The 25,597-nt window shown below is 40.3% G+C and overlaps 2 protein-coding genes across 2 annotated transcripts; both read left to right on the forward strand.

Moving 5' to 3' along the window:
- Window positions 1–22,430: 22,430 nt before the first annotated feature.
- LOC147636201 (uncharacterized) lies at window positions 22,431–23,119 on the forward strand. Its single transcript, XM_086802093.1, has one exon. It carries the CDS (start codon window positions 22,460–22,462, stop codon window positions 23,117–23,119), a length of 660 nt encoding a protein of 219 aa, XP_086658219.1. The 5' UTR covers window positions 22,431–22,459.
- Window positions 23,120–24,015: 896 nt separating this feature from the next.
- LOC147636202 (uncharacterized) lies at window positions 24,016–24,804 on the forward strand. The gene has a single exon (XM_086802095.1). The coding sequence runs from the start codon at window positions 24,016–24,018 to the stop codon at window positions 24,802–24,804; it is 789 nt and encodes a 262-aa protein (XP_086658221.1).
- The last annotated feature ends 793 nt before the right edge of the window (window positions 24,805–25,597 follow it).

Here is a 25,597-nt window from a genome sequence, read left to right on the forward strand (position 1 = left end):
GCAAGCTCAAGATGGTAGTTTGCTGATTTTAATCCTTTATGTGGATGATATGCAAATTTTCGGGAAGAACATTGATGAAATTTTAGCCTTGAAGTCAAAATTACATGCACATTTTGACATGAAAGACTTAGGTGAGGCAAGTCACATACTTGGTACGCGCATTTTGCAAGACAAAGCTAAGAAATTGCTTTATTTGTCTCAGGTTGAGTACATCTCCGAGGTGCTCAAGCATTTCAATATGGAGAGGGGGAAGGCATTGAGTACTCCATTGCCTCCATATGTGAAAATAAGTCAGAATGATTACCAAAAGTCTGATGAGGAGAAGGCTGGGATGGCAAAGGTGCCTTATTCATCTGCTATTGGGAATTTGATGTATGCTATGATTGCCACACATCTAGACATTGCTTTTGCAGTGGGAGTGGTTAGCAAATACATGTCAAACCCTGGCAAAAAACATTGGGAGTTAGTGAAAGGGGTCATGAGATATTTGAATGGTTCAAAGGACATGTGCATTTACTTTGGAAGTCAAGGAACATGTGTAAGTGGTTACATAGATGCGGATTATGTAGGAGATTTGGACAAGAGAAGGTCCACGTCAAGCTATGTTTTTACATTCACTGAAGGTGCAGTTTCATAGCGATCTTGGTTTCAAGATTGCATTACCATGTCTACTATTGAGGCTGAGTATGTTGCAGAATCAGAGGCCTACAAGGAAGCGTTATGGCTTACTCGTCTAGTGGGAGACTTGGGTATAAGTGTCGAGATGCCAGTGCTACATTGTGATAGTAATCAAAGTGCTATTCAGCTCTAGCAAAGAATGTAGTGCTTCATGCGAAGACAAAGCATGTGGCTGTGAAGTTTCACTTCATTTGTGAGGTGTTGAAGGATAAGCAGATGCAGCCTGCTAAGGTTCACACCAGTGAAAACCCTGCACATCTTCTTACAAAAGGGCTTTCTTCAGAGCTGTTCGCACATTGTTGGACTGATGGGCATTCGATAGATAATCATTTCTACCATTTTTGTGTATATATGTAGATATATATATACATATATAGGCACCCCATTACTTACAGGCACATTGGCCTTTAAGTGGGAGGTTGTTGGGGTGGTAAAGCCCATTGTGCTAGCCCTACGTAAGTGGGCAGCCAGACACCATTCTTTGTAGTCTAACTAATAATGACTCTCTCAAACCCTAGTCACTCATTGTGACAAGGAGTCCACATCTTGTGTCTTCTTCTTCTTCTCCATCTCTGTGCTACTCCACACACGCATAGATGCTCCGCACACACTCTTCAGTCTCACCACCACACACACACACACACACACACACTAACACACATTTCTTCTAACAAGTGAATAATTAATTCTGACAACATCCTGATTTTTCTTTTGAAATAATTAGTACTTTTATGTTAATTTATATTTTATTTTTTATTTTTTAACTCTACATTGGTCTCTCTCTCTCTCTCTCTCTCTCTCTCTCTCTCTCTCTCTCTCTCTCTCTCTCTCTCTCCAATTTTATAATAATAAGGATAATTAAGTAGGGAAAAAGAACCAAAGGATAATTAAGTAGGGAGAAAGAACTATTAATATTAAAAGATGAAATGTTGGAATCTTGCATTAATGTTCATGAACCTAAAATGAAAATTGGAGAGAGAGAGAGAGAGAGAGAGAGAGAGAGCCTATAAAAAGAACCACTAATATTAAAAGATGTAATGCACCTAGTGCAAAGATGAAACATTGGAATCTTGCATTAATGTCCATGTACCTTATATAAAAAGGTTTAAACTTGCATCACTTTATGATGCAAGTTTAAACCATTGCTAGGTTTCATCTGTGTAGCACATGTGAAACAACATACATGCCATGACATCTTTTATATCATAATGCAAGTTGCAACTCTTCTATTTTAGGTGCAAGAGTATTAATTAAAGTAACTAAAATGCAAAAGTTGCAAGTATCCTTATACTTAATTCCACAAGTATTGATAATTGCATGTTCCAACAATCCCAAAGGATGTTCTAGGTCATTATATGCCAATTGCAAGACCTTATGTGTTTTAAATAAGTGATGGATTGTCCTCAATCAAACTTAGCTCCAAGATGTTGAGTATAACCCTTTGCCACAAGTCTAGCTGTATGCTTATCCAAGTTGCTATCTGACTTGTACTTAGTCTTGAAGATCCACCACAAACTAATAATCTTCTTCTTTTGTGGACAAAGGACCACTTTGTCCAACTTTCAAGTCCCATCATGTTTTTCAATTGCCAAAATGGCCTTAACGCCGTGCCTCATGAGAAAGAGTCTTTTCAATGAATGAAGGCTTAGGAAGACTCAATGAATGAAGGCTTAGGAAGAGTCAATGATGTCTAAAATAAGGGCATAATCACCAAACATGTTACCCTAATGAATTTGCCACTTTTTGACAATCCAAGAAGATTTTCAAGCCACACCCAAATTTGGAAATGGAAGTAGCCATCGGACTAAAAAGTCCCTCAAAGTCTGCACATACTAAACTAGGCATTTGGGCACCCACATCAACTGTTGATTATGAAGGAGCAAAGTAAAAGGAATCCTCATCATCTGTGTTGGGAACAATAATTGTAGTAGGGAAAGAGGGAAGCCAAGAACTAAAAAACAAAGGAGAAGGAGTGGTAATTGCTCAAGATAACACAAGCTCATTCATTGGCCCCATATGTAGATGCTAGCATGTCATCAAAATCCACATCTTTGTTTGCAAATAGCCAAAGTTAAAAACCCTAAAAAGCCTTGGACATAGAACTGTAACTCAAGAAGGTTATCTCGTTGGATTTTATATCCCATTTGGATAGGTGCTCCCCTAGAATAGGCATATATGCATGCATCACAAAGCAAAGAGCCAAAAATGGGCAACCAAAGGCTTCTCTCCAAAGTAAGCCTTTCAAGGTGCTATGCCATATATAAAGTAACAATAGGGGACCAAATTTGGATGTAAATTATAGTTTGGGCTACCTCAGTCCAAAACTTTTGTGGAAGATAAGAATGATCAAACACAGATTAAGCCATCTCTATAATACTTCTATTATTTTTCTTTGCAAATCCATTTTGAGTTAGAGTGTATGAAGTCATGGATTGCGTTTAAATCCCATATGTCGTGCAAAACTATTGAAACCTTTATTGGTCCAAAGTGTCTTGACTAACAAATTAGTTTCACATTTGACCACAATCCTCCACTCTAAAAAGTATCTAAAGGCCTCATTTGTGAATTGGAGAAAGTAGACCTAGGTGTGTACAAAAGCCTTGATAAAGGAATTAGTGCCTATTGGTCCACATAAGTGGCACAAACTAGAGCGAATTTGACCAAAGCTTTGTGTGTCACCTCCTTTGGGGAGGTGGCACACATAAGTGGCACAAACTAGAGCGAATTTGACCAAAGCTTTGTGTGTCACCTCCTTTGGGGAGGTGGCTTAGTGTTACTTGCCACAAAAGCAAGAAGAGAAAACAAAAGTAGGAGCCCTAATTGAAGGAAAACCATCCACCATCTGATCTCAAAGGGCTCATTGAAGAAGTAAGTAGATCCAATGGAAAACCAAGCAGGTCAAAGAGCTAAAGAAGAAGATCCATGGTTGACCAAATAAACAAGTTTTATAGAGGTCACCATCTTGCACATCAATCCTAGATGTAACGTCATGGATAATGATGTGTCAGTTGAAAAAAGAACCTCACAGAACTCTATCGAGTCAAGGAACTCACGGCGGATAAGAAATTAATGGTTAAATCTAGAATGTAAATAATAGTGGAGAAGTACCTCTTGTCCCCTAGTGACCTCAACATGGGGTTTGTACCAACCCCCTTAACATGGACAATTGAAGAATCACCCCACGTGATGTTGCTAGTCCAAGCAAAAAGTTCTCAAACCAATCTCATTGATATGGCATATCTGTTGTAGCACCACTGTTCACAATCCAACACCAAGAATGAAAGGTTTCTAAAGCAATATCTTTATGTTCTTTAACAATGAGAACATGTTTGTCATCCTCCTTGGGCTTGGTCATAGCTACAAAGGTAGACTCCTTATTAGCTAAAAGGTCTCAATTCTTCTTGAAGCAATTGGACTTCCTATGGCCGTTCTTGGTACAATACCAACATACCATATCCTTATCCTTGTTGGGACCTTTGTCCTTCTCCTTGCCACTATCCTAGGTCTTCTTCTTCTATTGCTTACATGTGCCCTTTCTTTGACCTCTAGGAGCCAGTACACTTGGAGAGCCGCTACTCTCTAGAGTCCAACCACTCAAGAAAATGTTCCTCAATCTAGTTAAGATGAGGAAGAACCTCCCACCAAGTGACTAATTTTTAAATAATCAAACTTGTCTAAGAGCTTGGAGAGTAAAAGTTCTTGGCCATGTCCTCCCAGGAGGCAATCTTGCCACAATTAGCAAGCTCGTTTAAAAATCCTTAAAATGTATCAATGTCCAAGCCATCGCATTTTCTTTGTACAAGTCCACAATGATCTTCCATGCTTCATGTGCAGCATTAGCTACTACTGTGTACACATGAGAAATACTAGCATCTTCACAATAAAGCACGAGAAAATAAGAAACCCGCCAACTGTTGTGTTGAAATTCCATCTATTGATCTTGGCCTATGTGATAGTTGGCCTTCACGCCATTAGTTGTTGTAGACAAGCAATCCCAAACATTTATGTCGATGATGGGGTAGACTTAACCTTCACTTCCCAGAAGGCGTAGATAATACACATCCAACTTGGAAGTCTCGAAGACAATGGGTAGCATGGCCATCTTTGAGGGGGGGAAAATAGAAGAAAATCCACCAAAAAACACCCCTTTTGCAAAAAAATAAAAAAAATATCAAAAAAGAAGGCCAAAAATGGAATAAATTACCTCAGAAACAAGTCCTCAAGTGATGTTGCTAACAAAGTCTCCTATAATAATGAGTGTGGAAGGGCCCAGGGAAGGCAAATCACAGACAACCTATGAAAGCTACTATCTATAGAAATAACAAGTAAACAAGTCCTCAAGTGATGTTGCTGAAAACAAAATCTCCAGGGAAGGCAAATCACAGACAACCTATGAAAGCTACTATCTATAGAAATAACAAGTAAACACCAACAACAAAGCAAGGATAGAAAGAGGTGGAAAAATTGCTAGAAGAGGGTCCAATCCAAGGAAGGAACGGAGAGAGAGAGAGAGAGAGAGAGAGAGAGAGAGAGAGAGAGAACCATATTGTATGCTAAAAACACTAACACTAACACTAGACGAAATTTCTCCGCACCTAGATACATTTAGGCTCCAATACCATGATAAAGTGCACAAACACAAGTAGATAGATAGAGCTCAACATCAGCAAAGAGAGAGAGAGAGAGAGAGAGAGAGAGAGAGAGCAAAGATTTGTTAAAGAAAGACGAGAACTCAATCTACTCAAAAGAGGGGTGATCCCAAGCAAGAGGTCAAAGGCCTTGTAGTTGAAGGATCAATGTCATACAATAGTGAAGGATAAAATGGCCAAAAAATCCTTTTTTCTAAGAGAGTGTATATATCTAGGGCAATTTACAGAGCTCATTTCACATGTGGACAGACATTCTCCTTCTTTTGATGTAAAACTCAACCTAAGAGGATACAAATTGAAATTCTCATGATCCCAGAAAAGGTTAAGTTTAGGAAATTGTATTTCACTTCAATAAATAATCTCACTAAGGCTAAAAATAATAATAAAGGTGAGCAAGACATTCCAAATGCACCTTGATATTGTCCACAAAAATGTGCCAAGCTATTATGTATGACAACATCTACCAGGTATAATGAAATCAAGTTTACTATAAGCTTCTTTATAGCAAATAACAAGTATTTACTCAAGCTCTTTTAGTATTAATTTCCTTTTAATTTCCACCCTTAGTAGTGATAGGATGTGATAGGAATAACATAGTAGCTAATGCATTCACACAAACAACTAACATATGCATTCATTTGGCTACTCACACACACACCAACCACTAGCTCGTGCATTCATTTAGCTACTCACATACACACAAACAAGTAGCATATACAAAACAAGCATGCAAATCAAGAACTTAACATAAATAAGCAAGATTGAGAGCCGGAATTCTTGAGGCCTACCCCCCTCGAAAGGCTTTGTATTAATTCTGTGCTCTTGAACTCTTACAAAAAGAGAGAAGCTTAAATTATTAATACATCTCTTGGACCATGGAGGCTAGGATCTCCATAACCCTTGAGCTTTTGGGCTTGCTTAGGACCTTGAGCAACATTGTCCTCTTCTCAAAGCCTCAATGGCTACTCAAGCCAAGAGTACTTGCAGAGAAATGGAGAGTCTTGAAGAGGATTTGGCTAGGAGCTTAAGCTGGAAGTGCTCCATAGTCTATGTACTTATCTACCAAGGGTACTACACTAGCATAAGCATGTAACTAACGTCTTGTTCAAACAAGAGTTGAACCCTCAAACCATCAAGCCAAAGGAAAGCTATCAAGGACTTTAGTAAGTTGGTGATTCTCTTTTTATGATTTAAATGGTTTTTATGCTTTATGTCTTCTCTAAGAATGTTATGCCTCATTACAAAAAGGCATTCCCCTCTCTTCTCTAACAAAACCAACCATTCTCTATCCTAGGTGAATGGTTAATTGATTAATATCAAGTTTTTTTAATAATGATTATTTTATTATAAAAGTGTTATTTTAGCATAATTGAATGACATGCATAGAGGTATGCATAAAAGATGATTATTTTATTATAAAAGTGTTATTTTTAGCATAATTGAATGACATGCATAGAGGTATGCATAAAAGATGATTATTTTATTATAAAAGTGTTATTTTTAGCATAATTGAATTTCATGCATAGGGGTATGCATAAAAGATGATTATTTTATTATAAAAGTGTTATTTTTAGCATAATTGGATTTCATGCATAGGGGTATGCATGCATAGGGGTATGCATAAAAGATGATTATTTTATTATAAAAGTGTTATTTTTAGCATAATTGGATTTCATGCATAGGGGTATGCATAAAAGATAATTGTTTTATTATAAAAGTGTTATTTTTAGCATAATTGAAATTCATGCATAGGGGTATGCATAAAAGATGATTATTTTATTATAAAAGTGTTATTTTTAGCATAATTAAATTTCATGCATAGAGGTATGCATAAAAGATGATTATTTTATTATAAAAATGTTACTTTTAGCATAATTGAATTTCATGCATAGAGGTATGCATAAAAGATGAACATTTTATTCTAAAAGTGTAATTCCTATTAAATTGAATTTATGCATAGGAAGATGCATAAAAGATTGATTTTAATTCAAAAGTATCTTTCTCATCTAAATTGAATTTATGCATAGGAAGAGTTTGAAGTACAATAAACAAGTGGAATTCATGTTCTTATCGTAAACTAGAACATCATCAATGAAATCCATAACAAATTTACCCATAAATGGTCTAAGAATATCATTCATTAACATCATAAAAATTTACCTATAAATGGTCTAAGAATATCATTCTTTAACATCATAAAAATTGATGGTATATTTTTCAAACCAAAAGACATTACAAGATATTTAACTAAATTTGGTTCTAAAAGTAGTTTTATATACATCATCTTCTCTTACCCTTATCTTGTGATAGCCACTTTTAAGATCTATCTTACTAAAGATAGTGGCCCCACTAAGAGCATCCAAGAGATCATCTATCCTAGGCATAGGATAACGATGCTTTATAGTTATTTTATTTAAGGCTTTATAATCTACACACATGTGAAAAGAGCCATCTTTCTTTTTTACTAACAAAACTAGGGCTGCAAAATGTGAGTAGCTTGGGTGAATCAATCCTTTACGGAGGTATCCTTCCTGACTTCATTCTCCTTCTTCAGGCTCATTCAAAAGGGTATTCTAGCCATGGGATTTTCTCTTGGGATGAGCTCTATCTTGTGCTCCACATTCCTATGAGGAGGGCAACTAGGAGGCAACTCAGTTTTAAATACATCGGCAAACTCTGCTCTTATCTTATCACAAAGATCTTGAGCACTACCAGTGGAGTTTCCACCCACTGTGTCTGGTCCATCCTTGGATCAAACTTATAAATATTAATGATATAAAAAAAGTAAATATACTTACAATCTAGCTTTAGAATCTTGGTTGCATTTAGTAGCTTCGCTTCTAAGAAGTCAGGCTCCTCTTTGTGAACCAACAAATTATGACCCTCGTGCTCGAATTGGATAGCATGGGAAGAGTAGTCAATGACTAGATTCTTCCATGCATGCCACTGCTTGCCTTGGCACAGAGAATAAGATCAAACATTGTAAACCTAGTTATCTCAAAATCCAAGCTTTCCTCATAGGACTGGATCTAGAAGGTGAGACTAACCACTTGTTGATCCTACACTTCCGTTCCCTTGCCATCAACTAAGTCTACTGTGTAATTGTAATCTGCGAGCTTGGTTTGCATATTCTTGGATTGAATAACTATGCTGAGACATGGAAAACCAGGAGTCCAATGCACATGTATGCTCATCTAGAGGTACAAAGTTACTATAAAATAGCATCTTGAACTCATGCTAGCTAGCAGATTCTGCTTGTTGGGGTGGTAAAGCCCATCGTGCCAACCCTAATAAGTAAGTGGGTGGCCGGACACCATTCTTTGTAGTCTAACTAATTAGGACTCTCTCAAACCCTAGTCACTCATTGTGAAAAGAGTCCACATCTTGTGTCTTCTTCTTTTTCTCCATCTCTGTGCTACTCCACACACTCACACACGCTCCAGCGCACATTCTTCAACTAGTATAAGAAAGTAGATTCGAGCTCTGTACCACCACTAGTACATAGGGTCACGTTCTCAGAATAAGATGCCCTTCGATGAGCACAATGAGGTCGACATACACTTTGGAACTGAGGTCATTTTAGGCCCCGTTTCGACCCTATAAGTGCTATAGAAGTATTTTTGTCATTTTCTATAGTAGGTCATTTTTTTTGCACAGTCTATAGATTTGGTCTTTTTGTGTGAAAGATAGGTTGTAGGAGGCAACAACCAAGCATATTGGTTCACATCTACAAGTTGTAGGTTGCAGGTTTTACAGGTCATCATTGTAGGTTTCAGATTTTTGAAGTTGCTGTTTCGTTGGTTGGAGTTAGGATTTGTGGCTTAGATTTTTGTCATTGGCACAGTAAATCTTGGAAGACACAGTGTTTATGCATCATTACAATGCCTGCTAGTGCGCTCGTTACACATATTTGGGCATTACCAGACGTATGCTTACCTAGCTTGTGGTTTGCCCTATGTATGAAATTGTGGAATGTATCTTTGTTACAAAGATGGTATGCAGCCTTTTGTGAGGGTCGAGGTGAGATCTTATTGAGCTAGGAGATTCTTGGATGTTGAGATCTCTTCAATGATACAGGTTCGATCCCTCGATAAACCCCTTAAAGCTGTACCTATGTATGGACATGTGGTAGTCAGTGATTAGATTGCAGTATCACTTTGCTGTGTATATGCATTTGCTGAGTGGTAGTCTCAGTCGATTTATGCATTAGCTGAATAGTGTTCTCAAAAATTATACAGTTCATACTATAGTTTGCTTTGGTTGTGATATCCAAATATAGCAAAAACTCTACTCGAATTCAGTCAGAATCTGATTGCGCAGAATTTTGGGCTATGCAAAAATTTGTACGTGAGCTGTTCTAGGGTTATAGATGGTATCCTCTTTGGAGAATACATTGTTCAACATTGAGAAGTTAGATGGCACTAACTTCCCATTCTAGAAAGAGCAAATTTATAATGTCTTGGTGTAGAAAAAGCAGATCAAGCCTATCAAGCTGAAAGGAGTCAAACCAAAAGCTATGCCATAGGAGGAATGGCAAGACTTAGATGAGATCACCAGGTCTACCATCATGTTGACACTTTCTAAATCTGTTTACTTCAATGTCAAAGACAAGACTAGCAGTTATGATTTATGGCGAAAATTATGTGACCTATATGAGAAGCAGAGTGTAGCTTCTCAGGTTTATTGGCTGAAACAATTGGTTGATTTGAAGATAAAGGAAGGGACGTCCAAGTCCAACCATCTTAATGAGTTCAACACTATTTCAGTCAGCTACTATCAGCACATGGCATTACATTTAATGATTCTATGAAAGCTATGTTCTTGTTGGTCACATTACCGGAAAGATGGGACATGTTTAGGATAGCTCTTAGTAATTCTGCCCCTATTGATGGTCTTACTAGTGCAAATGTTGAAGGCAGTTTGCTAACAGAGGAAGTAAATAGAAAGAACGTGGAACCAGCAAGGGTTCTAGTGCCCTAATGGTGATGGGGAGATCCCATGCAAGGGGGAAGTCTATAGAGAGAAATCATTCTCATAGCTCACGAGGTTGCAAACAAGAAGGACATTGAGTGCTATTACTGCAAAAATAAGGGCCACATAAAGAAAGACTGTTACAAGTGGAAACATGATAAGGGAAAGGATAAGGATGAGAAGAGTTCAGAAAATTCCAAAGCCATAGTGAAGATTGAAGGGATCACTGCTACATGCATTGAGGATGAAGATTCTAATGAGAATGAAGATCTTGATGTGCTGTTAACATCAAATCTGAATACTGCACAATTGGTCGCATCAAATGGTTAGGATGTGAAAGATTGGATCATTGATTCGGGTGCATCCTTCCATGTGACTCCTCATCAGGAGTGGTTTGCTTCATATGATGCATCTCGCAAGGGCCTTGTGAAAGATTGGATCATTGATTCGGGTGCTTCCTTCCATGTGACTTCTCATCGGGAGTGGTTTGCTTCATATGATGCATCTCGCAAGAGCCTTGTTTGACTTGGGAATCATGCTAGTGAGATCATGGGCATTGGTGATGTGTAGCTGTAGTTTCAAAATGGCTCATCATTTCTTATCAAGAATGTGAGGCATGTACCCAAACTTACTAAGAGTTTGTTGAGCACAGGACAGTTGGACGATGCAGGCTACACTAGTGTGTTTGGTGATAGTTCTTGGAAAATCACCAAGGGTTCTCTTGTTGTAGCTCATGGGCCAAAGTGTGGCACTCTGTACATGTTACATGTGTCCAATGTCAAGCATAATGTACTTCGTATAACTGAGAAGCCAAGTGTTTCTTTGTGGCATCACCGGTTAGGTCATATGTCTCGGAAAGGAATGGAAATACTCACTCTGTACATGTTACATGTGTCCAACGCAAGCATAATGTACTTTGTATAACTGAGCAGCCAAGTGTTTCTCTGTGGCATAGCTGGTTAGGTCATATGTCTCAAAAAGGAATGGAACTACTCTCTCATTTTTGGTTATGTCCTTGGTCTTAATTTTTTTGATTTTTCACTTTGTGAGCATTCTCTTTATGGTAAACAAACACAGTTACCACATAAAAGGGGAAGCACTTGAAAAATGAGCCATTAGCACTTATTCATAGTGATGTGTGTGGGCCTATGCCTACATTGTCATTGGGTGGAGCTTCATATTTTGTTACCTTTATTGATGATTATTCACGTAAGGTGTGGATATATCTTCTCAGGTGAAAAGATGATGTCTTTTCATTGTTCCAAAAGTTTTAAACACTAGTGAAGAACCAGTGTGGCAAAAAGATCAACTGATTGCGCACAGACATTGGTGGGGAGTATATCTCTAAAGTCTTTCAAGATTTTTGTGATTCTAAAGGCATAAAGAGAGAGTTGACTGCTCCATATAACCCTCTACAAAATGGTGTTGCTAAGAGGATGAACCATACAATTCAAGAGAAGTATGTTTGTTGATCACAAATGAAATGGACATTACGTTTTGTAGCACATTTTGTTTGCTCATGGTGCCTGGTTCATGAATAAGTATGGCTCACTTGAGATTTGGAGCACTCAAGGAATGGAGAAAAGTCACTATCAAGTGTGAGGAGTTTATTTCAAACACATGCATCATGGAGGTGGAAGGACTCACTCATTGAATTATCTAAACGAGATGTTTGATTGGTTCTTCCGATGCACTTTTGGGAGGAACCTCACAAGGGAGAGGGCTCAAAGGTTAATTCTTGCCAAACTTGCCAAGGAGAGAACAATAATCTAATTATGCAAATCATTGGTGAGTAGGTACAGGACCACTTAGACATACAACTTGGAGTCAAACACAAATAAGGGTTGGAAAAGTTTGGTGTCCTATCTGTACCACCTAACCTATCTTGTTCGAACCAATAGTTTTCAACTTTTTTCTTTTTGTTGGGGACTACTACCTATAAATAGGACCTTTGCCTTACCATTTTCACTATCTCATAGTAGTAAGAAACCCCCCTCTTCTCCAATAGTAAGGTTCCAATATTATCCATGGCTTGAGTGAACTAGTAACATTTTTAATAAGCCTTGAGTTACCTCCTCTCACCACTAAGCAAGAAGCGTAGCTTACAAACAATGAACATGATAAGAGGAGAAATTTAAAAGTCCACTTTCAACAACAACTGCATAACATTGCCAATCAAATTGATTGTGCTATTTGGGTAAGTTTTGTTTTGTAAGCTCTACAAACTTTTTAGTTTCTTTTGTTATTTGTAAAAGAAATGCTATAAATTAAACTTATCAAAGATTGTTGTTTGGTAGTGTATCCCTATGAATTAAGGCCAGTTTTGATTGATTTTGGGTGGAAGATTGTATGGTGACCCCTCTCTTTCACAAGAAGATCAGCAACAACTGGCCCTTTTATATGCACTCAACATTGAGAATCTTTGTGAAGACACGGTGCAGAATTTGCATGCAGTGTTGGACTCACCACATGTCTCTACCACATTGAAGTTGTCTATATTGCTTAACTTGCCAAGGCTTATCTACTTTTTTCGTTAAATTTTTTTGAAATCTTAATGCATTAGGGGAATGTTATGATGGAAATGGCTTTCAATTTGTGATGGTTATGCATTTCATGTTTTTAAAAGTCAAAATATGGTAAGTACGATGTTTTAAAGTGTCTTAAAAGCTTTGAAAAATATTATTGAAACGTCAAAATTTTCATCTTTATTTACCTCATTTCATAAATTTGAGCCACATACACATGAATTTGAACCTTGTTTCTCTCCCTCTTCTATAAATAGGGACACTAGGTCAATTCATTTTCACAACTCACTCCCTCTCTCTCCACCCCAAAGTCCCCACCCTCCCTTCCTCTCCACAAGATGGCACACACGAAGAAAACCGTGATGAGGAACCCACCTTCGAACCCAACCTGAGCAACCCCCATCATCGCAAAACAAACCACCCTTGATATAAAGATAAGAATCTTACCTTTAAGAATGAGAAACAAAGCCATAAAGACCCCAATGGCCTTAACATTCCTCCACTCCACCCTATATCTAGAGGAAAAACACTTCCAAGAGCTCTGGGGACCTCTACAATAATAGAATCTAAAAGAAAATTTTGAGTCCTGGAAGATGAGGAGGAGACTGAGGAAGAACATGAGGAATAAGACCCAAACCCCACCCAACAACATGAAAATGAACCCCCCGAGCTGCAGCCTTGGAAGAAATCCAAGAGGAAAAAGGCTAAATACTATAAGCCTTGAAGAAAAACCACACTGCCAAGGTTACCCAAGTGTAAGACGTCGGGGATGGCTGCTCATTATTACGAGATATGCCATTACCAAAGGACCTCATATTTTCTTGTTTGCAATCAGTGCACATGCAAAGAAATAATGTTACCTCTACAACATAGAGTACATGTGCCAAAGTGTAGCCCTTGAGGCTCTTCAAGAGACTGTGGAGGCCTATTTGGTGGGCATTTTTGAAGACACCAACCTATCCATGCAAAATGTGTAACCATAATGACCAAGGATATGCAGCTAGCGTGTAGAATTCATGGGGAACAAAATATAAAGTAAAATTTTTGTAATTAGCAACTCCTTGTAAATTTTATGTCTATGAATGAAAAAATTCATTTTGTCTTTTATCTTGAAGTCAAATATTTACTTTCCACCACAAGGGCATAGAGATTTGAGGTATGGCTACAACTAGTTGGCCAAATTCTGTGGCCTTGCACGGAAAGGGCATGGAAAGTGGATTTCACCTTTGTCAGCAAATATTTCTTGAAATTTTGTGGGGTTAAATAGTGGTTGAATAGTGGTATGCATGATATTGAGAGTGGCTTCATTAAAGCATAGACTTTTGATGACTCCAAACCATGTGTAACTGGTATATAATCAATATCAATGAATTACTTAAAGCTTCAAATTTTGATAAATTCTATTCTATGTTTTTTTTGTGTACTATTATAAATTAATTTAACAATGTTAATGAAAATTTATAGCTTTGACGTTTAACATTTTCTGATGAGTTCTTTTTTTGTGAAATTTGGGAATCTGGCTGTATATCAAATTTCTACAAGGGTGTACAAATTTGATGTATGGCCATAACTGATCTACCATTTTTGTAGGAAGGATAGTTTTGATGTATGTTGGCTGAAGTGGTGTAGGCTGAAGTTTTTGTTTTTGCTGGTTTCAAGAAAGATACACCTTAGTTCCTGAATTGGTGCTTCAAACTTTTTGATGTGTTTATCTAGACATGTTTCCTTAACACACATATCAGACATGATGCTGAGACTGTTGCATTCAAGGCTATGTGGCATAACACACATATCAGCTACTAGGAGTTATCTATCCATGATGTAATTGAATTAGCTAGGAATCTTGATCCATGATGTTATTCATTTTTTTTCCACACAAAGATCCTTCTATTAGTTACCAACAACAGCCCAAAGGCTAGAGACCCATGTTGTAAAGATACAACAATGGCTGAGGGAGACTCTCCCTAGCAATGCGCTAAAAGACAAATGGCTAAATCATATAATAGGAGGGGGGGAAAGCCACATAGGTGGCCTATAATGCTAGCTAACCCTTCCCTGCTACCTACTGGAGGGAGTAGAAGGGACCACCCTGCCATATGCTGTGGAAAGCCTGGTGGCAGCGACGCTCTGCACTATATCTAAGGAACCCTGAAAAACTGGCCACGCAGGGTGTGTATCAACTCCTTCCAAAAAGCCACGGATGGTCTCGGCAAGTGGCTCCGGGCGCCCCTCAGACACTCGGAAACAATGCGCCCTCCAGATGAACCATAGTGTGAGGCTGCTAATAAGCTCCCATCGAAGGTCACGCTCCTGTGTCCAAAGGGCTGCCTAGAAGTCTCCATACATGGAAATAATTACTTGTAAGTACCCGCTTGTCTAGGCTTTGTTCCCATCAAAGTCTCCTAGCTTGTCCACTCCAAAGGCATATTGACTCGCAATGTTAAATTCAATGGATAGGATGGCACCAAGCCCAAAAAATAAATTGAAAGGTGTAGTGCCAATTGAAATTGTGTACATGGGCATGTAATCCCATATTGAATTGTATAGCTTTTGTTCCCAATCCCTTTTAGATCCTTTTACCACTTTTTTCAAAGTTGTATAAAGTACATTGTTTGTGCTCTCAGCCTAACCATTGGCTTATGAGTGATATTGATAAATAACCGTACGTTCTTTAAGCGTATATTTGATCACTTCATTGATGAAATGTTTCCCTGAAATATATTGTGTTATCTAGCAAAGGGATACCATATCTAGAGAACTTGTAGATTGATCCACCTCTTTGTAGGAAACCAACAATTTTTGAATAGGAAAAAATTCTCTATACAGGCAAATGAAAATCTATATGTAGAAATTGAAAATTTAGCATTTTCTCTACAGGGATTTAAAAAGAAAGGGTTCTCTACATAACTAATAAAAACCTACATGTAGAAATTGGAAACTAAGGATCCTCTATGTAAGCAATTATATCCCCTTTTTACAAATGTTAATAGTATATGATGCCAACACAAGATCCCTCAAATTAGGCAACAAGACCAAGGTCTAGGACAAGTTTCAAATAGGATTTCATTCCAATGGTTGGATTGACGTATGTTGCAGTGCATGTAGTTTTTGAAAGATTGTGATAGATTTTAGTGTTGGCAAGTTTTTAAACACCAAAAACCCATTTTAAATATGTGTCGATGAGATGGAAAAGCTACTTCAAACATGAAGCTTTTGAACCCCCTTACTTTCTCAAGAGCACATAGGAGTCATGGTAAATGTACAAGCCTTAGTTACATCAACAAAGGTAAAATTATCATAGTTTGAGAACAAGCCGAAAGCCCTACATTGAAGCTTTAGACTTTTCATCTATGTATACATTTAAAATCTATAAACTTAAGTGCCAAGTGGATAAAATCTATGATAGTGCTAAAAAGAAACCTAGATTTAGTGTAATCCCACATTTAAATTTTGAAATTTACCTTTATAAATAAATTTAGGAGGTGAGAAAACCTTAGAAACTTAAGGGATTTTAGTCTAAGAACCTTCAATTTTTAGCTTGGGAATGTGTGTGTGTCTCTCTCTCTCTCTCTCTCTCTCTCTCTCTCTCTCTCTGTCTCTTTATACTTGCATAGAAGGCCAGGGAACCACCTGTACTAGTAATAAATTAATACAAATATGGTAGTTGGCACCAAAATTAGAAAGATAGGGTTGTTGGCACATCTCTCCCTAACAAATAGCTCACCCACACATGTAGTTTGTTTCAACTAACTAGCACAAGAATGTTAAACAAAAGTGGATCAACCTTGTCTAATGGACATTTTTCGATCAAATGGTTCACGAAGTTTTCACCCATTGCCTTGACATTACCTTTTTCTTTTTTTTTAAAAAAAATTGGCGACTACTAGAAGGGAGCAAAGTACTCCGTGAGGACCCCTCATATCCTCTACAAAGCGAGGGCAAGGTAACTATCGGGTGTTCAGCCGGGGATTGAACCTGGTACCTCCAGGTTACAAGCCACCCCTATCAACCGCTAGAACAAGCGCCCGACGTTAACATTACCTTTTTCTGGTAGAAGGGTGCGAGAGATTCATTAACACATACCCTCATCGTGGCATTACCAAGAAATGTAGACACCTATATGGGCCGAATAAATCTTCCCACAAAAAATGTAGAAATGTGTAGATTGGTCTCTAGGTCTCTCTCTCTCTCTCTCTAAAAAAGGGGATGCGCACATTGATGGTCGGGTGTGAAAGCCCAGCTTAAAACTCATTTTCTCCCTCCCTCAGTCGTCTTCTCTACTTGATGTCTCGGTACGAAGGTGATGCGTGTAGCACTTTTCTTCTCTGCTTGATGATGGTGAGGAAGCAATGCATGAAGCGCTCGTCTTCTCTGCTTGATGCTTGGGACGAAGCAATTCAAGAGCGCTCATCTTCTCTGCTTGACTCTCTCGTGCTCTTTGCAAGGAAATCGCACTCGCTCATCAAAGGGATGCGTGTAGCACTCTTCTTCTGTGCTTGACTCTCTCGTGCTCTTTGCAAGGAAATCCCACTCGCTCATCAAAGGGATGCGTGTAGCACTCTTCTTCTCTGCTTGATGATGGTGAGGAAGCAATGCATGAAGCGCTCGTCTTCTCTGTTTGATGCTTGGGAGGAAGCAATTCAAGAGCGCTCATCTTCTCTGCTTGACTCTCTCGTGCTCTTTGCAAGGAAATCCCACTCGCTCATCACATCATAAGCGACCATCAAATCCACAGAAGGGAGCCGGTTATTTAGTGAAGAGGCCTTATTTCTTCTTGGATTCCTCGTGTACTACTCGAGGCGTACCTCACAACAGGTGAGTCCTTCTCTCTGAATCATGTGTTCCCTTGAATCTATTAGGTTTTGCATCAAAGGGTATGAGGTACTTGTTTGTGCGTGTGTGTGAATCATGTCTTCCCTTGAATCTGTTAGGTTTTCATCAAAGGGGGGAGGTAAGGTACGTATGTGTGTCTGTGCGTGTGATCTGGCCAACAATGCAAGTGAACATGCTTATCCTCTGCAAGTGAACAGAAAAACCTGTTTAGCCAACAATGCAAGTGAACAGAAAAACCTGTTTAGCTACAATTTTGATCTAACAGATCTTCAAAGGAACATATCTTCGATGCTCTTTTGTATGTGCTGGGTTGGGTGTCATTTTGAGATATTCTTGCAGAGATTAATGAAGGCCTGCTTGCGCTAGCACCTGATGAGACGAAATGCATTGAGTTTTAGGAAACTTCCTCATAGCACATAGGCCAGTCATTGGGTACTGTTTTACCAGGAAACAATTCATAAACAAGATCTTATAATATAGGAGTAATGTAGATGAAGGCCCTATGGTGTTGTCTTCATTGAGCCATGATGGGAGTGGTGGGAACTTGTCAAAAGTTTTTTGAGGGGAGCAGAAGTCCTATTTTGATCTTGGAAGTAATGCATGTGGACAATATTTGAAAATTTCAGAGGTGACAGGTGTGGACCGCTCTGCAATCATTCTTCTGGTATCAACACTCGAACACTTTTATGATAAGCTTGGGCATTTTGTCGAAACAGTGAGAAGCCAATGTGGGGCTCCCTGATTTTCTTTTTTCTCAAGCATGGAGGTTCATGCATTCTTGCCTTGATTTTAGCATGTGGACATACTAGGGAGAATTTTAAAAACGTATCTCAATTCATGAGATGACATGCTTAGATGGTTATTTCACACAGTATGCTGGTTAAGTTCGAGTTGCAGTGAGATCAGGTGGAATAAGTGAGCCAAGTACAAAGTAGAGGATGGTTCTCTTTTTTGGCTTTTATTACACAAGTCTCTGAAAGCTGGTTTACATCCTGCTGGCCACTCTCTAGTAGTAATGGCATTCTGAGAGAGAAAGAGAGAGAGAGAGAGAGAGCGAGAGAGAGAGATGGACCTCCTTTGAGTTCCCTTGGGGGTTGATATGTAGAATAAGGATCTTGTTCACTTAGTACGTGTGTTTGTGTTGTGTTAGGATCTGGCCAACGATGCACATAAGAGAGAGAGAGAGAGAGCAGATTGTGTTCAATAATCTATATGATTTTTAGTGCATCTGATGCTTTCTTTGAATGCTTAATTTGTGCTCTTGCTATGATGATACAGGTGTAAAACACAATAGAAAAGCAGCTCCAATGGCAGAAAACTCTTTGCCAGAAGAAGCTCCATTATCAGACCCTATAGAAGAAGAAGGTAACTCGCCTTCTCCCATCCCCCCTGTTGGCTCTCTCTCTCTCTCTCTCTCTCTCTCTCTCTCTCTCTCTCTCTCTCTCTCTCACACACACACACACACACACACACACACACACACAAAACTGAGATTTAGCTTGTTAATAATACAAATATTCTACTGTTTAACAGCTGCAGAGGCCCTTGAACTTGGGATTCGGTGCATGGAAACAGGCATACGTCCCGAGTGCATGCAAAGTTGTTGTGCACTTATGCCTGGAATTTCAGAGATGTCACAAATGCACAACGGAATCTCAATGATGCTACTTTACTTTTGGGAGGGGCAATACAAGTACCACCCTCTTAGGTCTTACTCTGCCATGCACATTCTAAAAGGGATTCAGCAAGACAAAGCGGAACAATTCCAAGAAGATTTAGGTATCACAGGCATAGCTGAAGAAGACGCTCATAAAGCATTCCAGCTTATAAGGGATTTCATCAAGTCCCTTGAGGATGAAGAGGGAGGGGCACTTGGAGCTCCACAGGGTGAGAAGGAAGCAGAGGATAATGCGTTTCAGGATTTCCTCTCTGAGATTGACTTTTCCAACAGATTACAAGTTGTTGACAAGCTCTATGAGCTGGAACAGCTTCATCCCAAAGATTATACAATTGTTGACTTTCTTGAGCAAACACAGAGCTTGTTGCAATGGTATGCTCCAAAAGGCAGAGAGAAGCTGATGCTGTACTTTCAAATGCAGGAATGGTGAACCTTCCTATAGAGTTAGTGCACACAAGCGACATATTGGCGGTTCATGAGCAACAGTGCATCAAGGAGCTTGAAAAGAAGCTGCGGGAACATGTATGTGACTTTGACTCTCTCTTGAGCAGATCCATTTTTTTTATGGTATCAGCTCACTCTCCTCCAGATACACCTTGGCTTGTAAGAGAAGACATCATCGGTGCACTAGTGGAGCGGCTGCTGAAACTCACTCTACATCCTCTTTTAATATCAGCGTTGGATATCTGTATAGATGAGAGCTGGAGTGAATCATTTTTCAAATGGGCTTTGAACCGCGTGCTCCAGCAAGCTTTAGATTATGTTTTCATGTATCACAAGGTCCACTACCACCCATCCCACAGATATTCGATACGCAGGCATAGATTCCCACGAGAGTAAAGTTGTTGAGATACATTGCAATCCATTGGTTGTTGTGTCCTATGTGGAAGCCCTTCAGCTCGGAACTAAGGTCGAGGTGAATACCCACGGCCAATCCTCCACTTCCGTGGGTATGCAGGGTGTGAATCCAGAAGTGGTCGGGAGAGACAGAGTTGAGCCTTCTGGTCAGCTCTTCTCCTGTAGTCTTGATTTCAACTAGAACAATGATGTCCAAGAGGCCTTTGGTTTTCAGCCACTGTCTGACCAGTTGCGCTTTGTTCAAGTCAGTTAGGCCTTTTACATTGAAGCTAGTTATTTTCATTATCTTTTGTTGGGGGGTTTGCTAGATCCTCCCTTGGTGGCTGATTGGGGGGTGGCTCCAAGTTGAGCTCTCCCTCTCTTAAGCTCTTTACTGATCTCCATGTCATTCGGAACATCAGGCTGTGCACCAGTTCTGATCCCCTTTGTTGGGCTGGATACATTACCCATTTCTGCATCGTCAAGGTTGTCCACCTCCTTCTCTAGTCTTAGCTTGTTTAGTGGAGTACTTTCCACGCAGTCCTGTTCCTCTTCAGTAGCCCCTGGTTCAGGAATGGCAGCCAGGACTAAATACCTGTTAGGCTTTATTATAGGCACAGCGGGTTTGGGTTTGACAGTTGGCTTTCGTCTGCTGCCTACTGGCATATTAGGCTCTTTGGGTAAGGATGGCGGGTTGGATGAGGAGGGGGGGGATTGGACCAAGGGCTGAGGGGGGGGAGCTTTGTTAGCTAGGTGAGGAAGAATGATTTGAGGATTCTTTATGGGACAATTCCTAATGAGGTGACCCTGTTTTCCACAGTGAAAACAGGAGTTAGGAAGATGCTTGTAGAGAATTGGTTGGGAAATGGAAAACTCCCCGCACCCAATGGAAATCTCTTCCGGAAGGGGGAGAGACAGGTCTAGCTCAACGAGGACTTGGGGGTGCCAAGCGGGATTGTAATCAGTGAAGGCTTTGGTGCCTAGAACTTGACCCAAAGGAGCTAGGATGGCTTTGATCCAAGGAGTAAGGTGAATGGGTAGGTTGGGGAGCTCTACCCACACAGGGTAAACTGAAGATTTTGGGCCATCCGGGTTGAAGTCTTTAGTCCACCTCATAAAGCAAAATGGGAGGTGTCTAAACATCCATTGTCCCGAGCTTATGACTTTCATAGCCATGCTAGCCTCTTTGAACATGAAGATGTAGTATCCTTTGGCCAGTGCTTGCGTGAGCGTTACCTCAACTCCTATGGAGGTCTAGCTGTCTCGGATCCAGGCTTTCATTGCTTCCTTCAACGGGTGCGGGCCAAAAAGAAGGCCGACCAGACATCTTTCAGAGTAATCTTCAACTTTGTTCCTGACTTGTTCAATCGGAAGATTTACATGGACTGATAAGGGCTGTGGGTTACCTCTTTCAGTTGTGCTGCTAGGTTCTTTCTGTTGGACTCCATTATTGTTCTGGCTGACTTCCTTTGGGGGAATGGGGGCTTCTTTAGGTTGATCCTTGCTTTTTGAAGATAGCAGCTGCTCTTTAGCTTCTTTGAGTTCTTGCATTAGGCGGGAGTTTTCTTCCATTACTGCTTCTATTACTGATTCGTCTCCCCAGGGCTTGTCTGGGAGTTGATTCCACTGGTTTGTTCTAGGAGCTTGCAGAGATGAAGAGGGAGAAGCACCGGAAGAGTGACTGCTGAGCATCTGAATGGATTTTGCAGGTGATGGGAGCTGGGGACGAACAAGGGAGGGGCTCCTCCTCTCAGTGCCCATGCACTTGGGAGGGCATCCGCCCGCAGAGAAAGAAAGACGGCGATGCAGCTTGGCGGGAGGCGGAGTTCTAGAAAATATGAGAAAAAGGATCTCTCAATGGTGCCAATTTTAGAGGGATTGATATTTTGATCGATTGATATCCTTCAATGCATGGTACAAAGAAAGACTATGGATGTCAGTTCTTTCTTGGACCCTCCCATGATTACACAGACATTAATTACCACTTTGCGCATTACGACGACATCATGAGGTTCTGCAGGCGAGGAGTAGCAGTCCTGCAGGCGAGGCGTAGCATTCCTAGCTGCGCCCCTCCCTCAAAACTTAGTGTTTAAAGAGCTACTCATTCGCCACGTGTAGCACAATTTACGCTTTTATCCCAATTGAAGGAGAGCCGACGGCGTGCTGGAAAGACGCGTGCTTTTAACCTACGCTAACCAGGTTTTTTCGCGACAAAAAGCAAACGTAAGAAAAAGCTCTCGTTAAAAACGAAGGCAGGTCTCTCTTGATAGTCTAAATTTTTTTTGGCGATGGAGGAGGATTGGTATGCGATTCTAGAACTCCAACAAGGCATCAAAGCGTCTTGTGAGGCGATTCGCAAAGCATTCTACAGAAAAGCACTCCTGTGTCATCCAGACAAGAGACCGGACGATTCTCTTGCCAGTGCCAGGTTTCAAAGCATCCAAAAAGCCTACGGTGTTCTTAGCGATCCACAGGCCCGCAAAGCTTACGATGCACTGCTTGAGAGGAAACACGAGGTGGATGCCAAGCGAAACAACATCTCCGAGAAGTTGGACTCCAAGAAAAGGAAGATGATGGAGGACCTCAACACCAAAGAACACCTTCGCAAAGCTCAGCGCCAAGAGGAAGAAGATCAAGAGACTGCTGTGAAGCATATTCTGCACACAGAAATCTTGCGGATGCGTGAGAAGGAGAAGATTGTGAAGGTTTCATGGCAAGGCAGCAGGACCTACTCCGCTGCGAGGCTCAAGGAAATCTTCGAGCAGGTTGGCTTGGTTGAAGACATTAGCGTGGATCCCACACAATGCTCAGCGTTGGTGGTTATGAGCTGCAGAGATGAGGTTGTGCACGTGGCGACGTCAATCGTGAATCCATCGCTTGTTGTCGTACCATTGGTGGCGCGTGCCCGTTTTTCTCCTTCTAGGACCTTCACCACCCACAAAAGTTAGTTGGCACATCTCTCCCTAACAAATAGCTCACCCACACATGTAGTTTGTTTCGACTAACTAGCACAAGAATGGTAAACAAAAGTGGATCAACCTTGTCTAATGGACATTTTTCGATCAAATGGTTCACGAAGTTTTTAACCATTGCCTTGACATTACCTTTTTCTGGTAGAAGGGTACGAGAGATTCATTAACACATACCCTCATCGTGGCATTACCAAGAAATGTAGCCACCTATATGGGCCGAATAAATCTTCCCACAAAAAATGTAGAAATGTGTAGATTGGTCTCTAGGGGTTAAAAGCTTCTCTCTCTCTCTCTCTCTCTCTCTCTCTCTCTCTAAAAAAGGGGATGCGTACATTGATGGTCGGGTGTGAAAGCCCAGCTTAAAACTCATTTTCTCCCTCCCTCAGTCGTCTTCTCTGCTTGATGTCTCGGTACGAAGGGATGCGTGCAGCACTCTTCTTCTCTGCTTGATGATGGTGAGGAAGCAGTGCATGAAGCGCTCGTCTTCTCTGCTTGATGCTTGGGAGGAAGCAATTCAAGAGCGCTCATCTTCTCTCATCTTCTCTGCTTGACTCTCTCCTGCTCTTTGCAAGGAAATCCCACTCGCTCATCAAAGGGATGCGTGTAGCACTCTTCTTCTCTGCTTGATGATGGTGAGGAAGCAATGCATGAAGCGCTCGTCTTCTCTGCTTGATGCTTGGGAGGAAGCAATTCAAGAGCGCTCATCTTCTCTGCTTGACTCTCTCGTGCTCTTTGCAAGGAATTCCCACTCGCTCATCACATCATAAGCGACCATGCTTTTTCGCTTTTAGGTAACAAAAAGCAAACGTAAGAAAAAGCTCTGGTTAAAAACGAAGGCAGATCTCTCTTGATAGTCTAAATTTTTTTTGGCGATGGAGGAAGATTGGTATGCGATTCTAGGACTCCAACAAGGCATCAAAGCGTCTTGTGCGGCGATTCGCAAAGCATTCTACAGCAAAGCACTCCTGTGTCATCCAGACAAGAGACCGGACGATTCTCTTGCCAGTGCCAGGTTTCAAAGCATCCAAAAAGCCTACGATGTACTAAGCGATCCACAGGCCCGCAAAGCTTACGATGCACTGCTTGAGAGGAAACACGAGGTGGATGCCAAGCGAAACAGCATCTCCGAGAAGTTGGACTCCAAGAAAAGGAAGATGATGGAGGACCTCAACACCAAAGAACGCCTTCGCAAAGCTCAGCGCCAGGAGGAAGAAGATCAAGAGACGGCTGTGAAGCATATTCTGCACACAGAAATCTTGCGGATGCGTGAGAAGGAGAAGATTGTGAAGGTTTCATGGCAAGGCAGCAGGACCTACTCCGCTGCGAGGCTCAAGGAAATCTTCGAGCAGTTTGGCTTGGTTGAAGACATTAGCGTGGATCCCACACAACGCTCAGCGTTGGTGGTTATGAGCTGCAGAGATGAGGTTGTGCACGTGGCGACGTCAATCGTGAATCCATCGCTTGTTGTCGTACCATTGGTGGCGCGTGCCCGTTTTTCTCCTTCTAGGACCTTCACCCACAAAAGTTTCACCGTTGCGCCTACGGTCGGGACCTCACATGGTGAAATCAATGCAGCGACCATCTCAAAGTCGTGGGCGGCTGCATTTCATTCTCATGAAGAAGCAGTGCTTGCAAAACTGCGACGAAAGAAGGCAAGCTAATTTCCATGCGAGTTAAGGCAAGCCTAAGAATTCCTTCCCCATTTTTTCACAAAGAGAAAGTGATCATTGAGATTTTTCTTAAGGTAAGAAAAATTAAGTAGAACTAATCAGTTTTTTCTTCTCCCAAGTAGAGATGATGATTCATGAAACCTTAAATCAATTTAAGTATATGTCCTTTTTTTGAAGAAACTTTCTCATTTGAACTTAGTTTTAGTATCTTTGAAATTTGACACCTTTTTTCTATACTCATACATACTCACAAGCTCTCTAATTAGCAAGCCATCATGTAATAATATTCCTCTAATCTTATGTTATTTTAAAAGTAATGTCTTCATGCTTTCACGTGTCAGTAGAATTTAAACTTGTAGTAGTCTTTTTGGACGACTTGTCAATAACACATTGAGATTTGTACGAAGGTGCGTGATTTGCTCACCAAGAATTCTGAGATATCTCCGCCTTGGTAGTAAAATTTTGGGGAGAATAAAGTAGCTAGGAGGATGCTCTGGGATAGATCCTTGGAGTATGACTCGAAGATGTGGCCTCTATCTAGTAGCTTTGCTTCAACCTTTCTAGAGTTATAGGCTTGTTATGTATATCTAATATGCTACCATTAATGATGGTAGCCCATAGATTTCTCAAAAGTGTTTCTAACTTAGTGATACCATTGTTAGATAGCTCATTGATAACAAAAGGACCAATTCCTTGCATCTTCAGCTTGCACTCATATTTCTTTAGGGTATAAAGGGAGTAATTCCTCTTTCTTGAATCTTTGTTTCTTTACTTTGCTGTCAGA

This window comes from Cibotium barometz, chromosome 8, assembly GCF_041138505.1.
Source record: "Cibotium barometz isolate CiBa-2024 chromosome 8, ASM4113850v1, whole genome shotgun sequence".
Classification (NCBI taxonomy): Eukaryota; Viridiplantae; Streptophyta; class Polypodiopsida; order Cyatheales; family Cibotiaceae; genus Cibotium; species Cibotium barometz.

Excerpts from the sequence above, each read along its gene's own strand:
- LOC147636201 (XM_086802093.1), top strand. The coding sequence starts at position 22,460 with ATGGAGGAGGATTGGTATGCGATTCTAGAACTCCAACAAGGCATCAAA.
- LOC147636202 (XM_086802095.1), top strand. The coding sequence starts at position 24,016 with ATGGAGGAAGATTGGTATGCGATTCTAGGACTCCAACAAGGCATCAAA.